General features: G+C 35.3%; 1 protein-coding gene across 1 annotated transcript in view; it reads right to left on the bottom strand.

Annotated features, from left to right (window-relative positions):
• LOC114936231 (lachesin) overlaps positions 1 to 14332 on the bottom strand; it is a 232193-nt gene that overhangs the window by 88702 nt on the left and 129159 nt on the right. Inside the window, exon 3 of the mRNA XM_029309361.2 lies at positions 6684 to 6891. Within this exon, the coding sequence (XP_029165194.2) occupies positions 6684 to 6891 (208 nt within the window). The remainder of the gene's footprint in view (positions 1 to 6683; positions 6892 to 14332) is intronic.

Raw genomic sequence — 14332 nt, 5'->3', positions numbered from 1 at the left:
CTGAAATGGAGAAACTGCGAGAGCTAAGACAGACATTTCACATATTTACAAATAATTCGCGATCGCAAATCTAATTTTTCCAACTATTTTGTCTCGTAATTTTCAAGTTGGTTCAACGTACGAAAAAACTTCTATCTTTAGATATTGTATCAGACTTTTTAAATAATATTGCAAGTCACGTTTTAAATAATTCACTTACACAGTTCAAATAGATCGTAAACAGAATGAAATAAATTTAAAGAAAAAGTTGAAGTTGCAAATTATGACAATGGAGAATTTCTGAATATATGTGGTGAAGAGATATATTTTACATACAGGATATTTTTGGAAATGGAAGTAGGAAGTTAATTGAATGACCGTTTTGTTTTAACCATGTTCGATAATGTAAATTAACTCAAATAGAATATTACGATTTGCAACATATTTACAATTGCATTATGTAATACGCATATCGCGAGATATACAATATGCATTTTTCCTCCTTATATTTTATCATTATCGCGTTTTTAATTTATTATAATTATTTTATTATTATTATTATTATTGTATCTCCAGCATTATTCCTTGCACGTAATATCTCTGTGTACGATTATTACAAACGTAGAATTATTTTGTCCGATATTTCGCATATTATTATAACGGTCAGCTGGATAAAATGGAAATATTGCACGATGATTTTTAAACGATATAAAATCTTTCTTTCCCCGACACAGAATTCATTACGATATCATTAACGCGGCGACGCAATTATTCATTCCGTTAATATAGGAGATTATATTTACAAAGGACGGAGAGAAGAGGGTAGGAAGTTTGTAAATTATTCCCCTACCGTCACATTCTCTTATAATAATTTCGCATTGAGAAACAAAAGGAAAAGAACATTTCCTTTGTGCCCGAACAACATCCGATGGCCGGCAGATACATACGCGGCCAATCCTATGAATTACCGCAGGTGTCCGCCGATATCTCGCATTAATGCTAATGCAGGGTGTTGCCGAATTGTTGAACAAGGGCAGATTGAATGCGCGCGCGCAAAGAGGGAGGGAAAGGGGTCGCATCCCCTTCTCAGTCGCGCAACGGTCTGTCGATGCATTATTCAAGCGCAAACGCCGCGCGTGTTACCGCGTCGCTGTTGTTCGTTAACTTGTCCTAAAGTCTCCTGGTAGCGCAAGGTTTCGAGAGACGCCGCTCCGGTTAGGCGAGATCCGACGAAGGGTAACCCGAGGGTAAACACGCGCGCGGTTACGCGTGATAAACTACCCCCTCTTCGCGGCTTTAATATATTTTCCCTTCGACGTGTACAAAAATATATACATTACGCGTGTATCGGCGCGTTTAAATATCCAAATATTGACGATTCCAAACGGGATTGCCACTTTATCGAGTCCCCCGGTGAATCTCTCTTTCAGATTTTTTTTTTTTTTTCGACCGAAGAAAAATATATTCGATCTGCTTGTATACCGAAAAGTGACGAGTCTGACTGACACGCGAATGCTGTTTCGGTTATGTCGATGTTTATATAAGGTGTCCGATAACTAACGGACCAACGATTACAAGTGGATTCTTTGGTCAATTTGGGAACGATTTTTCCTCAGCGAAAATGTCATCATTTTTTACAACTTTCCAATATTTGTCATTATGTATCTTTATAACTAAGCCTCAAATTCAAATTTTATTATAGTAAACTCTACCTGAAATTAACTGAAGAATGTAATTATGTTAGACTTTTAACTCCAAAACGTTTAGTTTTCAAAAAACCCATTTTTTTTCAATCGCTTATAACTCGAAAATTATTGACTTCTCAACATTTTTTCTAAGGAAAAATCGTCTCCAAATTGGCCAGAGAATCCGCCCTTAATCATTGGTCCGTTAGTTACCGGACACCCTGTATAATATAATTTTAATACCTGTGGATTTCAGAATTTATAGAATTGCTAAACATGTTTTTTGCGGTAGAGGAAGATACGATTCTAATATATAGAGAAGAAGAGAGGTTGAGACAGAGAGAGAGAGAGAGAGAGAGAGAGAGAGAGAGAGAGAGAGAGAGAGAGAGAGAGAGAGAGGGTGAGAATGGGATGGAGGAAAGACGCTTTGTCGCTGTAATGATCCTAAACGTTGCTTTGTTCTGACAGCATATTACAATTAACATCCAAAAGAGGGAACTGTACTGGGATAATTATCGAGTTCCGTCGTGAATGAAATCATTGTAAACTGTAGATTGCTAATTACAGTATGCCCTTAGAGCATTTAACGTCAAACTCATCGTACAATACATAATATGATATGCTTCTTGATTGGTATGACCCGTATAACTTGTGCGTTTAGTAATACGGAAATTCAATTCAAGGAGAATATAATATAAAATTTTAATGTAAAAATGAAATTTTACATTTTAAATTTATACGTTATATTCTCCTTGAACCGCATCACACATTCGCATATGTCACATAGTCATATATTTGAAACCAACAAATGTCTCTTTTTTTTTCTACAAATCCATCTGTCTAATAATATGCAAAAATGCACAAAACAATTTAGACTTACTTTTTTTTAAAAGAAATGTAAAGAAAAGAATAAAAGACATTTTTTCCCGTATATTCTACATTTAAAGAAATGAAAGAAGTTGCCCTGAAAATGGAATGTCCGACCGAACAATACGTTGTTTGTCTCACAAATGGCTCTTAAGATATCAAAGCTATATCTCGTTGCTATCTGTAGTAGTTTCCGAGAAAACAGTCCGTAAAACAATTTGGCTCATCCTGCGGATATAACGTGGATTGGATGCAAGGAATTTTCAGCGCCATCAAAAGGCGCAGCGAGTACATTATATTGTCTGCTTTTCAGTTTCGCGGCTCTTTTACCGGTTTTAAGCCGGCCAACTCCCCTTTAAATCGAATAAAAGTCAGATGGTCCCGGGCTTCTGTTTTATTTACGTTAGATGCGATGGTCGACCACGCGCGAAGAAGGTTCGGTAACTAAATAGACAGGAACAAGGGATATATATGATATCAGATACGTTCACCTAGTCACGAAGTTAGCGATGTCATCACCGAATATTTGCACCGAATGTGGCTAAGAATATCAATTTTTCACATATGTATGTTTCGCGATATTTTAGCAAGATCAAATCAAACAACATATAAAATCTCTCTTTTAAATTCTTATTTATTCATTGGATTTATAATGAATCAGATATATATTTATATATATATATATATATATATATATCATAAATAAATATATTATGTTTAAAGAACTGCAAGTTGGCGTATTTTTCGTGGAGAAAAAGTCAAATTTAAAATCTGTTTTGTATGTGCGTATGTAAACCTTTATTTCAACTTAATTTTTATATATGTATATATAATGATAAATAATAAACAATATTAATTTTAATTAGGACATTATGATTAAAATGAATAAGCAATGTTAATTAATTTCGACATTATAATTAAAGTTATGAACATTATGGTTAAATGCAAAATAATATAAAATAATGGCACAATAAATGGAAGTAGCATATTGTCAATAAAAGTAATGTATATGAAAGTAATATAGGTCAATAAAGGTAATACAGATGTAGGTCAATGAAATTATTATAAGTTAATAAAAATATTATAAGTTAATTTATAATTCTAATAATAATAAATAATAAACAATATTAATTAATTTGAAACATCATAAATAAAAAATTAAATGCAAAATGATGATATAAAATAATAGTACAATAAATGTAAGTAGTATAAGTCAATGAAAGTAATGTAGATTAATGAAAGTAGTGTAAGTCAATAAAAGTATTACAAGTCAATATATATAAATAATAAATATTAAACAATATTAATTAATTGGAAACATCATAATTAAAAAATTAAATGCAAAATGATGATATAAAATAATAGTACAATAAATGTAAGTAGTATAAGTCAATGAAAGTAATGTAGATTAATGAAAGTAGTGTAAGTCAATAAAAGTATTACAAGTCAATATATATAAATAATAAATAATAAACAATATTAATTAATTTGAAACATCATAATTAAAAAATTAAATGCAAAATGATGATATAAAATAATAGTACAATAAATGTAAGTAGTATAAGTCAATGAAAGTAATGTAGATTAATGAAAGTAGTGTAAGTCAATAAAAGTATTACAAGTCAATATATATAAATAATAATTAATAAATAATATTAATTAATTTAAAACATCATAATTAAAAAACTAAATGCAAAATAATGATATAAAATAATGATGCAATAATGTAAGTAGTATAGGTCAATAAAAGTAATATAGATCAATGAAAGTAGTATAAGTTAATAAAAATACTACTTTATATGTTACAGATTAACTTTTAGTCTACATAATCAATTCCATTATGCATCGATTGGTGAGTAATAAATTTTTATTTTATGGTAAAAAACGTCAAGTATATATAAATAATAGATTTTTTTACTTCTATTTATTGCATACAGATATGAATCCTTTTTAATGTACTTAACGTTTGTTTTTACCATTTTTTTAGAAAAGTGTTTTATAAACTATATGTGTTTTATATTATTTATTTCGTATAGATCTTAAAAGTTTAATTCAATTAATTTTAGATTCAATTTATTAAGTACAGGTTTGCTAAAATTTATATTACTATGACAAATTCAAATCTATTTAATAAGACAGAATTTAAATTTGTATACATATGCATATATATATATATATATATATATATATATCTCATCATATCTCATATCAAATTAATATCTTGCGATCGCGTAATTCGGGAGTAAAGCGTATTCAAATTAATAAGTAGTATATGTCGATGAAAGTGTCGTGTAAATCACTGAAAGTAGTATAAGCAATACGAATCCTACGAGTCAATATATCTAATATTAAATAATAAGCAATATTAACTCATTTGGACATCATTATTAAAGGGTTAAATGCAAAATGATGATACAAAATGATGCTGCAATAAATATAAGTAGTATAGGTCAATGAAGGTAATAACGCAATGTAGATCGATGAAAGTAGTATAAGTCACTAAAAATACTACAAATCAATATATCTAATAATAAATAATAAGCAATAATAATTCATTTGAACATTATTATTAAAGAGTTAAATGCAAAATGATGATAAAAATAATGTTGCAATAAATATAAGTAGTATAGGTCAATGAAGGTAATGTAGATCAATGCACAAGTAGTATAACTCAATAAAAATACTACAAGTCAATACCATCTAATAATAAATAATAAGCAATATTAATTAATTTGGACATCATTATTAAAGAGTTAAATGCAAAATAATTGCAATAAATATAAAATAGTATATAAATCAATAAAAATATTATAATCAATATGTGTATATGTATAAAACGTTTGTAATTTATATACACCTATACATATATAAATCGATCGGGCACAAACATCACGCGATGCGTGCCTAACCGCGAGATAACCGGCGACAGATAGAATACCTAAAACGCATCTGCCGAGGCTTGTTACACGCGCGATGTAGAGTCATGGCTGATGGCCATTGTGTGTCGAAGCGCTATCGACATTATATCGCGCGCGGGAATGTGTGTCGCGCCGGGAAAATCTTGCGTGTGTTTGTGCGAGGGTGGGGGCAAGAGTCCCGCGGAAACAATTAATCTAGCCCGCTGATTACTCCACCGACGCATCCGTTCCCGGGTATCCACGTCGCTCGGCCTCTCCGCGCAGCCAGCCGAGATGTCAAAACTCGAGATATTAATATGTTCTCTCGGCTGGCAGAGAGATGGCCGCGCGCGCCATCGGGGTCTTATTGTGATATACACACTCTCCTACGATTAAATTATTATGTCTCCATCGTTGCTTCTACTACTACTGCTACTACTGTCTGTAAGATTAGCGGAAACGCCGGGAAACGCGCTCTCGCTCTCTAAACATAAATCTGTTTAGATGGCTGCGATAAAATGCTTACGCTCTGTTTCGCGCAAAACTTCGCGACGGTAAGCTGACTCCATTACGCGAAATGAGATTTATTCGGAGGATCTAATGGGTTCACAGTACGATACAATAAGACCGTAAATAACAATCGATCGGGGAATGTTCTCCGCTAATGGTGCAACAGAATTAACGTACAACGTATATGAGATAGTGGTTTTTTTTCTTCTCGGAAACAATAAAACATGACAGGATAGTGATATCGAGAGAAATATGAGTCTTCATACATTCGTTTAGAAAAATAATTATTTTTGATAAAAGCATCTCTCTCTCTCTCTCTCTCTCTTTCTGTTTCTACTTTTCAACAAAATGCAATCATAATTTGTCGATAATTTAAAGCTTAAAATTAATAAAAAAATGTGAGTAATTATTAGAAATTGCATATCACTGATATATTCTTGTTAAAATTTTCCTTAGCAAAATGAAAGAAATCTTCAAAGAGAAGAGATGCGCACGAGTAAAAGTCTACTTTTCGGACAATAATAAATTTGCCTTTTCGGTATTAAATTATTATCATTTTAATATTTGAATACAAAGAGACGAAATCGGATTATTTTTGTAAAAGAGTTCTAAGAGAGAAAACCAATTACCTAACGCGTTTAATAGTGTTTTTCGAAGAATTTCGTAATATTGTAGAAATACATGAAATAAAGTTGAGCAATTTTAGCGATACATCAATATATTTCACAAGTTAGCGCGTTCTCACCTACAACGTGTAGATAGCCATATTGCGTTTTGGCGGCGGCGGTGTTAATCTGGCACATGTACTTTCCCTTGTCCTCCTCGTGCACGTCGTTGATATGTAGGAACCAGGTCCTGTGCTTATCGTGCGACACGGATATTCTGGGGTTCCTGGTAATAACGTGATTCTGTACCGTCAGGATAGCGCTCTTGTCGAAAAGCATCCAGGCCACCTGAAACGGGACGGATATCATATTATATCGTAAATAGTTCGCAGAGTCGCGTGTAATCGGAAATTGCTATACTTTGGAAGACGATATGTTTAAACATTCAAAATTATGCATCCAATTCTTGGGAATTTATATACCTTTATTTTCCGATTAACGCAAAAGAGAATCTCTCGTCCCATATATTTGTTTGTATATTTTATATTTTCAAATAAAGATTCCTCAAAAACTTTGATGTGCGTGGGTCGGATGTGGGGATGCATATTTTCTGATATAGTTGTGTAGTAAACTAGAGATCGCGAAATATACGGAATAAAGATGTATAGTGACGATACGAAGAAAGGAAAGCGAAGGAACAAGAAGAAATGAGATTCGCGAACGGGACGGATGATCAATGATGCTTTCAAGCACCGAGTGATCTACAAACCTACTACGGTTATAGATATTCCTAACCAAGCGGAATAAATCGCTCCGGGATTTTGCGAGGGCGTCCCTTATGGAATATCCTCCATACGTACTAACGCAATATATATATATATATATACATATATACAGGGTGACCGGTAACTAACGGACCAATGATTAAGGGTGGATTCTCGGGCCAATTTGGAGACGATTTTTCCTTAGCAAAAATGTTGAGAAGTCAATAATTTTCGAGTTATAAGCGATTGAAAAAAAAAATGGGTTTTTCGAAAACTAAACGTTTTGGAGTTAAAAGTCTAACATAATTACAGTCTTCAGTTAATTTCAGGTAGAGTTTACTATAATAAAATTTGAATTTGAGGCTTAGTTATAAAGATACATAATGACAAATATTGGAAAGTTGTAAAAAATGATGACATTTTCGCTGAGGAAAAATCGTTCCCAAATTGACCAAAGAATCCACTTGTAATCGTTGGTCCGTTAGTTACCGGACACTCTGTATATATTGTGTGTGATATGTCTTCTCTCTGTTTTATTCGCGCAAAGTTTTCCGCGGACGAATAAAAACTCGGTCTTCCCATCGTTCAAATGACCGCTTATTGAGATCCCGGTCAGCTGCTTCTTGCATAGCATCGTTGAATAACGTCGATTGTTATTACCATTGAAATATGTAGCTGTCTCTCCCGGGAAGGGAAACAAAATAGAAGACGAGATAAGTAGAAAGTATCGCGACAACGGGATGCGCGGAAGTGCTCCGGAGATATTTAGCCGATTTTCCCATTCACGTCGAAGAAAGTGAAGGCCTTACGAGCGGTAACAAAGGGAAACGAGAGAAAGAGAGGAAGAATAAAGGGGAAATTCTGATCTCCCTTCCTTCTCGCTCTCTCTCTCTCTCTCTCTCTCGTTCGCTCCCGTTCGCGAAAAGTCCCTGGAGAAATAAGAAGGGCAGCGAGTTCTTTCGCTCGGGCACGAGGAGAGAGAACCGTTGCACTTACTTCAACACAGCCGACTCTTTTCACAATGTGCAAATGCACCGCGTTGTACAGACAGGCTATATTGCGCCATCGTGATAACTCTCTGCCGCGCGATGTTAACTCGCGATGCTGGCTAGGAGGAGACTTAAAGTAAAACAGAGCGAAATGCGTGTGCGCGGAAAAGCAAAACGTCACCGCATATTTTATTCGAAATATACGATTACAATTAGTGATACACGCGCATTTATGTAATTGTTGCACCGTATTTGTGGTAATTTGACACACAAGTATAACAAAAAAATGAACATACGCAGTAGTGTTGTGCTAAGATGATTTTTAAATTAGCTATGTAAAGATGAGATCTCTTAGATAGGATGATTTTGTTTTAAATATGTCTAGTTAAAAAAACTCATCTAGATAACTTCCAGATAATATTATCTCGATTTTTAAGACCGCTTATATAAATACAGTTATAAAATATAATACTTTTTTTCATCTAACAACAAGATGCGGATATAGATAATACATATTTTTAATTTCTATAAAGATAAGACAACGCCAAAAAATTTCATCTAAATAATTTTATTTAGATAACAGCGAACACTGAACATACGATAAACGTAAAAAAAAAAATACAATAAACAAAACGAAAATTGTAACATTAAAATACGATTATATATAATTTAGCTCTTGCAGAGCAAAGTCGTAAATACATATTTAAACGGAGAGGAGGACTTTTAACGATCGGGATTAACGCGATGGAGAAGAGAGGAGACCGTAACTATTCGCTTCCGACTCGGAGAAGCAAGGAGATCGTTTCTCGTGTCTTTCGAGCGTAAGCGAATTTTCGTCCACCATTTATCCAGTCGCTTTTGCCGTAGCGGATATCGGCGGTTATCTTCGCAGAGAGATCGGAGAGTACGCGAATCTCGGCGGGGAATGGAATTGTACGAATACATCGAGCGAAATCGCGGTTGACACTTTCGTCATTTGCCTTTCCGACGTTCTAAGCTGCGGTTAATTACTTTTCTTTCTATGAAAATTAAGTCCGTGATTCCAACTACGTGTTAAATGCGAAAAGGAGATGTTTGAGTTTATTACAGTTTTTAATAATATTACAGTCAAAGAGATTTTCTTCAAGTTTTTAATTATTTTCTCTCTCTCTCACTCTCTCGTGATTGATTGGATCTATTCCGATTTTTAAGATTACGCGTTTTCCTTTACACGCTAATTTTATGTATACGTTAGGACGATCATCGGTCGTAAAATAATTTGTGCGAAATTTTACTTTGAGAAAATACGTTTTACTTTCGGTGTTGGAAAAATTGATCGTGAATAAGAAAATGTTAAACGCATTCGATATAATACTTCTCGTTCGTTTGGAAGAGAGCTCCTTCAACTTTATAACGACACTGTTCTTACGAAAATTCTTGGAGAAGATCCAAATATCAAATAATATGAGTTGGAAAGTATTCATGCTTCTTGTGGAATAGTAAGCGTCCTTAACTCGATTCTTTTAATCTTTCACACTGGCCTCTTCCGCCTCTCTGTGGGGGGATAATCGAAAAGAATATCATTACGCTATTTTCTTCAATTGCCGACGTTTGTAATAGCATTAACTTGAATTCTCTTTTTCTCAAACTTTTTATCGTACTTAATAATCGAAGGAACGAGGAAAAATATCGCAAGGCGCGATATAACTCCAAGATAGCGCGAATATATATTTCAGCGATAAAAATATATTATTCTAATAGCATCGAGAACAAAAGAAAGAAAGAAAGAAAAAAAATAATAAAGAGACGCGGCCAATCGGAAATGGAATTTTTCCGCTCTACATCGATTCCTCGAGCTGTCACTTACGTCACCTTCACAATATAATATCGACGTGCCGTTAAGTTTCGGGTTCAGCACGCGTGGAAACATATAAAGAGCTACACGGAAAGCAAGTTCGAGTGACCATCTTTCCGAGTCGCTTCCCGATGCATCAGCATGCAAGCCGCACGAAAACTAAGATGGATGCGCGAGAGTAAAAAAGAAAGAGAGAGAGAGAGAGAGAGAGGAGGGTTTGCTCTAGGAGTTTGTTCCCCCAAGAGCGCGGCACGAAGCATTGATTCCTCAATGCGAGAGGAGAGTTACAGCTTTGTTTACTACGAGGGCGACGAGCTCAGCGCCGTCCAGTCTGGCTTGGCGCTGGCTACGCTACTGTCGGTGTCTTCTTTTCTTCCACGTCGTCTCTCCTCCCCATCCCCCACCCCGTCCCGACCCGGCGGGAACGTCTGGACCGGGAGACCTATAGTTAACGTCAAGATCAACTCTCCTCTCCAACGTCCTTTCCAACGTTCTTCTTCCACGCGAGTACTCCACCGGTGCTCCTGCGCGCGTACGCAAACACATTCACCAGAACCTAGGCGGTTTATATAGAGAACCGTGGAAAGCGAAAGAGCTGGCGAACTGAGCCAACCCTCCCCGACTCTCGTTCCCCAACCTCCAGTTCCAGCCATTGTGTATGTGGAAAGTTGGACCACATTCCGGCTGAATGTATTACAACCACTTAACCCGCAAGCTGTCGAGGCCCGGAGAATCCATGACGTTTCGTGTACCTTTACCAAGACTGATAGTTTGTTTAATAGGTACATTAAGAGCTTCGATGACTCCAGTTTGAAGACTTCGCGTGATGGAAAGTGCTTTTTTGCGGAAATATATACTCATCAATATATTCATTGAAAAGAAGAAAGACTTGATTCTTTTGTATTGTTATTAATTTTGTGGGACTAGACAAAAGAGATATGTTTTGTATTCTCGTTTCGTTGATTTTACAACACCTTTTCGTTTTTATATATACACATGTATGTATATAAACAGTTGTTCGCGCGTGCAAAGCGTCAAAAGATTTGATAAAAATTTAGAAGGTGTAAAAACACAATAGGAAAAAATCACAGCTAACGCTACTTGTTAACAGAACTCGTTAACAGTCTGTATAAAGTTGGATTGGATTAGCACTCAAACTGTCGGAAATTCGAACCATGTCCTCCGGCAACTTGATTTAACAAATTGAATGCAATAAATCGCGTCCCGACACGCAAACGCGTTTTTGTTGTGTCTGGATTTTTTTAGTTTTATTTACACGATAGCACACATAGCGGTGCACCAAATCTTTCCCCTTACGTAAACCTGAGGATTTACTCTTCTCTCGTCGCGAAATCAGTGAATGGAAATGTAACAATGAGCGCCTTGCTACGCCCGGCTTTGCGAAGCTTCTTCATCAACAGACCCTTCTCTCGCCACACCCTTACACCACATCGTCTTGTACAAGAACTTAGGGCACCTTATAGATAAATGTATTAGGACCACTTATCCCACAAGCTGTCGGGTGTTCCTCGTACTTGTAGGCAACCTCTTAATTATCATAGAGCGCTAAGCCATTGCGCAGACCGGAAGTACGAAAGCGCTGTCGTGAGTGCTAAAAGCATCTAGGAACTGTCAAAGACTCTGAACAGATGAGATTATCTCGCAAGTCCACACGTCGTCTCTCGCTAAATTTCTCATAGAACTACGACGAAAGAAGTGTACACGTTGATATACAGGGTGTCCGATAACTAACGGATCAATGATTAAGGGCGGATTCTCTGGCCAATTTGGAGACGATTTTTCCTTAGCAAAAATGTTGAGAAGTCAATAATTTTCGAGTTATAAACGATTGAAAAAAATGGGTTTTTTGAAAACTAAACGTTTTGGAGTTAAAAGTCTAACATAATTACATTCTTCGGTTAATTTCAGGTAGAGTTTATTATAATAAAATTTGAATTTGAGGCTTAGTTATAAAGATACATAATGACAAATATTGGAAAGTTGTAAAAAATGATGACCTTTTTCGACATTTTCGCTGAGGAAAAATCGTTCCCAAATTGACCAAAGAATCCATTTGTAATCGTTGATCCGTTAGTTGCTGGACACCCTGTATAATTAATCGACTTTTTTTTTATTACAACAACTTGATTGCCTGCAGTGTTTGTTGTCATCGAAATAAAATTATATTAGCATCTAGATGGAATTTTGGTGTCATCTTATCTTTATATAGATAATAAAAAATATGTATTATCTATATCTGCAGCGTAGATAAAAAAGGGGTTATCTTTACTCTAAATTATCTAGAATAATGTTCAGATAATTTGGTTTAATTCTAGCACGTGAAAATACTTAAGTAGTAGGACTTAGGTATTAAGCGATAAAAATTTATCATTTATTAAAATTTGAATATTATTTTCATATGCCTTTTATAATTTACATTAATTATAATTTACATATGATTTTATCTTTTATCTAGATATATTTTTAAAAAATCCTCTTTATCTTATCCAAGATCTTATCTTTATCTAACTAATTTTAAAATCATCTAAGCACAGCACCGACATGCCTGCGTCTCCCAAAGAATAAGACGTATATAGTAAAATACATGATAGAGTCGAGGAAGAAAAATATAATTTAAATATTGGAGTGCTCTTTTTCTCGCATCTTCCATATTAAAAATAAAATAGTCGTACATCGGAGCTAAAAAAAAAAAAAAAAAAACGAGAAGAGCGACGAAATGCAAAAAATTACTAAAACGAACATGCTCAATGTTTTATATAAATTTTGCGCGAAATTCTCTCCGTCTTACGTAAAAGCCGAGGAAAGGATCGATACGTACCTATATACAATGTCGGACGAAATTATACATATTTTCCGTACGCAAAGGTACAACTTTCTCTCTCTCTCTCTCTCTTTCCGCAAAACATTACACGAATGCAGTATAAAATATTTCGTCCCGGAACGTGGAGCGACACATTTTCATCAAACGCACCGGTCTTATATATAATATAGCGGGATCGTAACGATGGCGACAAACCGGATGCTGCTTCTTGTCAGCCGAGAAGACATCGCGACATGGCAAGGAGCATCGCGTCGTTTCCGCTCCGCCCTCGTGTCCTCCGCTTGTCAACACGTTCTTCTAGCAGAGAGTTCGAGCACACAGCCTCCCCTTTCCTCGACCTACCCCTTCACCCCCTGGGTGTTCCGTAGTTGCCCGCCAACGGAACGCAGCAGGGTTGAGAGACGTGATTCAATTTAAAAATCATTCGCTAAGTGCCCGGACTGAAATATCCCTCCCTCGCTCTTTTTTTTTTTTTTTTTTTTATTCGAGGAAACATCGCCGCGCGCGTTCCTCCGTTTTGGCCATTTAGCCATCCCTCGCGCTTTAATTCACGTTGTGTCCTGGCGGACCCCCGGCGCTCGTGAATCCCTCTTCGACGTTTCGACGCCGAAATATGGACGGCCGAACCGCTCGCTCGCTCGCTGGCAACGGACCCTGCGGTTTAATCGTCACGTCGGTGAGTCTAACGATCTCACATTACGCTTCGTTCGTCTCTTTCTCGTTCGCGTAGGAAGAAGGAAAAGAGGGCGAATAGAATGCAACGTGCCCTGCGCAAAACGACAAACTGTGTGTTTGTCCATTTCGCCGAACGAGATATGTTATCGAACGTTATTGCGTTTAAGGAGTGTGAGCGTAAAAAGCTGCGCGGAACAAACAAATAAAAACTGACCGAACGTTTCGACATTCGATAATACTGACACGTGTGTGCTTCGTCGTTCGTTAGGTGGATGGGAAATTTTGTTGAAAAAAAAAAAAAATATATATATATATATATGTTTGAAGAGCGCGTATATGCGAAAGAATATACTGAGGCAAACTTTATAAGCTACTTAATTTTAATTTACATCGTATTACGTAAAACATATTTAAAACGCTAAGTAAAAATACAGCGAATTTGTTGAGTAACATTAAAAGAAAAAAGAATGTAACACACGTGTTTTTAATATATAAAGCTATAGAAAAATTTTTATAATTTTATACATAATTTATATAATAATTCTGTATATAATCTTGTATAAAATTATAATGCAGAATTTTATATTAACTTTTATGTAGGTCCAAAATATATGCAAAATATATATCAAGAAAGCTAAGTTAGTGTATATATAATGAAAATGTACAAGTCTGCTAGACAATTAAA

Source organism: Nylanderia fulva, unplaced genomic scaffold (genome assembly GCF_048542155.1).
Source record: "Nylanderia fulva isolate GAGA-0341 unplaced genomic scaffold, ASM4854215v1 Scaffold4, whole genome shotgun sequence".
NCBI lineage: Eukaryota > Metazoa > Arthropoda > Insecta > Hymenoptera > Formicidae > Nylanderia > Nylanderia fulva.
This window is presented reverse-complemented; position numbering and strand designations above follow the sequence as displayed.